This window comes from Fopius arisanus, unplaced genomic scaffold (assembly GCF_000806365.1).
Source record: "Fopius arisanus strain USDA-PBARC FA_bdor unplaced genomic scaffold, ASM80636v1 scaffold00031, whole genome shotgun sequence".
In the NCBI taxonomy this organism is placed as follows: domain Eukaryota; kingdom Metazoa; phylum Arthropoda; class Insecta; order Hymenoptera; family Braconidae; genus Fopius; species Fopius arisanus.
This window is the reverse complement of record NW_011887770.1, coordinates 32,320-36,864: the sequence shown is the minus strand read 5'-3', so window position 1 is coordinate 36,864 and position 4,545 is coordinate 32,320. Positions and strand designations below refer to the sequence as shown.

General features: G+C 37.0%; 1 protein-coding gene across 1 annotated transcript in view; it reads left to right on the top strand.

Moving 5' to 3' along the window:
• Window positions 1-1,266: 1,266 nt before the first annotated feature.
• LOC105265565 (protein toll) overlaps window positions 1,267-4,545 on the top strand; it is a gene marked incomplete in the record, with an annotated part of 5,864 nt that continues 2,585 nt past the window's right edge. Inside the window, 2 exon segments of the mRNA XM_011303115.1 lie at window positions 1,267-1,452; window positions 3,660-4,545. Coding sequence (XP_011301417.1) covers window positions 3,686-4,545 — 860 coding nt within the window.

Below are 4,545 nucleotides of genomic sequence, written 5' to 3'. Positions count from 1 at the left end.
GATAAGAAATTGATACGTGATCGGCAATATTTATCGTACATCGTGGATCTTCAAAGGTTACGACGTAAATTGCGAATAATCGGTTTGAACAGGATTTTTCTAGATTTTCGGTTAAATCGAAAATTCGGGGAATTTTTCCCGGTATTATTTTTTTGATTGAAAAACTCGTGGAAATTTCGCAGAGAGAATTTTTCTTCAATCGTTCCTTGAAAAAATTGTCGTACGGTTTTTTATTCAGGGGAAAATACCGATATTCTCAGAATTGGAATCAGGGCACGGCTTTTTTTTTTTATTTAATTTTCATCTCCTTGGTATATGTATTTTGATCATATACCGGGTCTTATCACTATGTGTCTACTATCGGGGGGAGGGCGATCTTAATCTCTCGAATTCACGGGATTTTAATCGTAAATCAGTAAAAATGGAGATGACAAATTTTAATATTAGCTGATATTTTCCGAGAGAAGAATCGAGAAGGGGGAAGCCAACTGTTGTGATAACGATTTGAATTTTCAATGTTGTCAATCGTTTTATTTGTTGTGGAGAATTGACATTTTGTTTTTTTTTAGAGTCATTATGGATTTTAAAAAATGATTCTCTACACTTTTTCGTTTTTCAATGAATGAGAGTTCGACAGAATATTTCAGACATCGATTCACCATCGATTGGTTATCGATTTTTAATATCGAATTGTCAATAATTTTTTACATTTGTGATTGCTAGAAGGTATTTGTTTATATAGTTTATATCGTTATTTAATGAAAAACTATAATATTAATTTATAATATTAATAGTACAGGGGTACTTCCCCCGAGAATTTCCCTTCCTCATTTTGATTTTGATTTTTCGGGGAAATATATTTAACCGTAAATTTCAGAAATAAAATTTCTATCGAAAAACAAATTAGCAACAATTCTACTTCAGAAATTTCTCCTCAAAATTCCCCCTTTTCCCTTTCAATTTCCCCTTTCCCAGGAAAAAATCTATCAATAAATTACAAAACCAATATTTTCGTAAAACGAAATCTCCAAAATTCTCCATCAGGATTTCCTCCTCTGAATTTTCCTACTCCTCTTTCACTTTAAATTTTCCCAGGGAAAAACCATAACTGTAAATTTCCCCACCCTCGAAATTGGGCCCCTCACCCCATTGGTTGGTCGAGGGCGGAGGGGTCTGGAGGGGAGAGAAAAGCCGCGGAGGGGGAGGGAAGGCCTTCACCGGGCGTTCGGTTTGAATTCGATTTAATTTCAGTTCAGTTCAGTCTGCCTTGAGGCACTGATGTTTTCACACGATTTTAACGAAGTTTCTTATTATTTCAACACACCACTTGAGATTAATCTGATAATTGATGTAGTGTTAGTGCGAATTGTTCCCCTGGAATAAGCTTTCGAATCATAACTTATTAATTATCACCGATAATTGGATGAAGTGAGGGAACGGGTTGAATAACTGGTGAGTAATCACAAGTGAATGTTGGAGTTTGGGAATTACGTCACAATGTTTTCATTCGGCTTTCGATATTCGCTATCTGTCGCGTGTTTCCAGTGATAATTTGTCTCGGAATGAGATTCACAAATCGATTGATTGGAGAATTAACCTGTAATCATTGAGGTTTTGGTTCCGTTTTTTAATGGCAATTTTTCGTCGACTCGGAGTCGTAATTCAAAGGGAAATATTTTGAGGAGTAGAATTTATTGCGAAAGGTGAAGGGGAACGAGTGATTTTAGATAATAGTTAGATTTTAGAGGGTTATTTCGGAATCTAAGAGTGTCAGCTAGATTTTTGTAGAACCTTTTTTATAGATCTCTATTTTTTCTACAAAAAAGGTCTTGTCAGTTATTTCGGTATGGGTCTCAGATTCTGAGATAATCCTAGAAAACCAGAGAAACGAAAAAGTTGAGGATATCAAGTTGATTTTGTTAATACTGGATTTTTTGCAAAATATCTCGGGATCTAAGAGAGATAGCGGAAAATTTGTCATAAACTTTTTTGTAGGTTTTGATCTTTTCTATAAAAAAGATTCTCAGAGAATTTTCGCTATCTTTCTCGGATTCTGAGATAGCCATGAAAAACTGAAGTGAGAATGAATCCGACTTTAACTTTAACCTTTTTATCACTCAATGAAAAATAATAATAAACAAATGGAGTTTTGAATCTTCAGTGTTTTACATTCTGACTCGAATTACACAAATCATCGCACATTAATTCTCTCCGGAAACGGATAATTATCAGTTGGATTATCGATTGATCTTAAACTATAATCTCTGAATTTTTGCTCGAGCGAAATAAAAAATCCTTTGCCAGAGGAAATTCAAGTGTTCATGGTGGAGTAGGTGATAAAGAAGATAGAACTGCGCAGATGTTTTTAATATATCTTTCATTTCCACTGATAATTGTGATACAATGGTGCAGTAACGCCTCTCCACAGATTCAAGTGCTCTCAAGAGAGTATTTCTCAATTCACATAATTCCCCTCTTTCATTCAATCCGATTACATAATTTTCTCTGAACATAATCCCGACATTTTCCTGGTTACAAACGTAATTCCGCTATTTGCAGTAATTTTTTGGAGCCATGATTATGCGTGTTTCATTCCTCAATATTCCATTCTATTTCTTCCCAATTAGAAGATTAATTATCGCCTGATGAAATTCCCGCACATAAAGATATTTTATTCAATTATGTAAATCCCATCGAATGTCGTCTCTATTTTATTTTATTATTCTATTTTCTATTATCTATTTTATTATGACATCTCGTCAATTCGGCGCAGGTGATGGTTTTTTTTAATTAAATAGTTTAGAATTAGGAGCGATTAATTTCCACTTCGTGGAATTATTTCCACGTGAGGTGTGTTGAGAACAGGTGGGCTTCCCCAACCATTTGCATTTCAATGAAATTACCGGTTGTTCAATTGCGAACACGTGTTGCGGATTGTAAAATACGACAGGATATTTTACGTTCAAATAGCGTGAGACCTCTCTCCATACGCGTCGAGGTAAAGGGAAAGGTTAATGACCCGGATATTGACGGTGAGAATATTTGCGGTGAGAAATTTTGCGGAATGATTGTGGAAGTAATTATGGAAAAAGTCAAATTCTAAAGAAATTATCTTGTATTCATCTGGAAATATTCAAAGAATCCTCAGAGAAATCTATAAATTCTACCACAAATCAGAATTTCGACAGATTTTTTTTAATGGACAGGCATTTTTTTATTTATAAATTCCAATAGCGAAATGATGAAACGATTCTCGATTTTTCGTCTTCAATTTTGCATGGATATCTCGGACATCGGGGCTGATATCAATTTTTTTGTTAAGACCTTTTTTATAGAGCGTATTGAGTCCTACAAAAAAGGAAATTACAATATTTTTGCTATCTCTCTCAGATTTGAAGATATACCTAAAAAATGGTTGACTAGAATCGACTCGACTCGTTCGACCCCACTCGTCACTTGGTCAGTTTTCCTTGAATATTTCCGAATTCAAGACAGATATCAAAATTTTCATCTAAACCTTTTTAATAGTACTCATCCAGAGCTACAAAAAAGGTAGTGGCAAAATTTTCGTCATCTCCCATAGATTCGTAGAAATTGGTGGAAAGAGTGAAGAACTGTGTTCTACTTTCGCAACTAACGAATCCCTCTGTTCGTTTTAGAAATAGATTTTCATCTTCGAGAGATCATGTATCGTCTCCAATGGTGCGTGATGGTGGGCCTATTATCCCAGGTGATGTCGTTCCAGTGTCCCAAGGGTCCAGGATGTGGAAGCTGCCAGGAGCTGCCAGATAACACCTATCAGGTGCACTGCGAGACAAGCGATTTAAATTCAGCCTTCACAGTTCACTTCAAGCCAGAGGAGTGGGTCAGAATCGAGTGCTACAATTCCCCGAATTGGACGGAATTTCACCTAGGAAAGATCCAGCAGATCCTCCAGGTGAACTCGATATCCTTCCGAAAATGCAAATTGCCAGAGCGAGAGAAACTGGGAGCAATAGCCAACCAAATCGTTGCTGATAACATCGAGGACTTGATATTCCAATCAATCGGTGACTTAACGCTCTCGTTGTCCAGAAATACATTCGCCAACTTCAAGAACGTGAAGAGACTGACCCTCTCCAGCAACGGTTTGAAAAACGTCACCGAGGATCTCCTCCACGACATGAAGAACCTGACACTCCTGAATCTCCGGGAGAACAATCTCCATGAATTGCCACATGATTTCCTCGATCTTCCTCATCTCAAGTCCATCGAACTCGGTGGCAATCACCTGGAGGTAATCGCACCCCCGGCATTCGATAAATTACCGAAGCTCACGCTCTTGAACATTTGGAAGAATGAAATCATTGAAGTAAAACCGAAAAGCTTTGACAAACTGGAGAACCTCGTGAACCTCGATCTTCACTTGAACAGACTTGAAACACTTCCTGAGGATCTATTTTCCAAATTGGGAAAACTCCAGTTCATCAACCTGTCCCAGAACAATTTCACTGGTGAATCCCTTCCCGAAAATCTCTTCAGGAACAACACCGGCCTCGATACCGT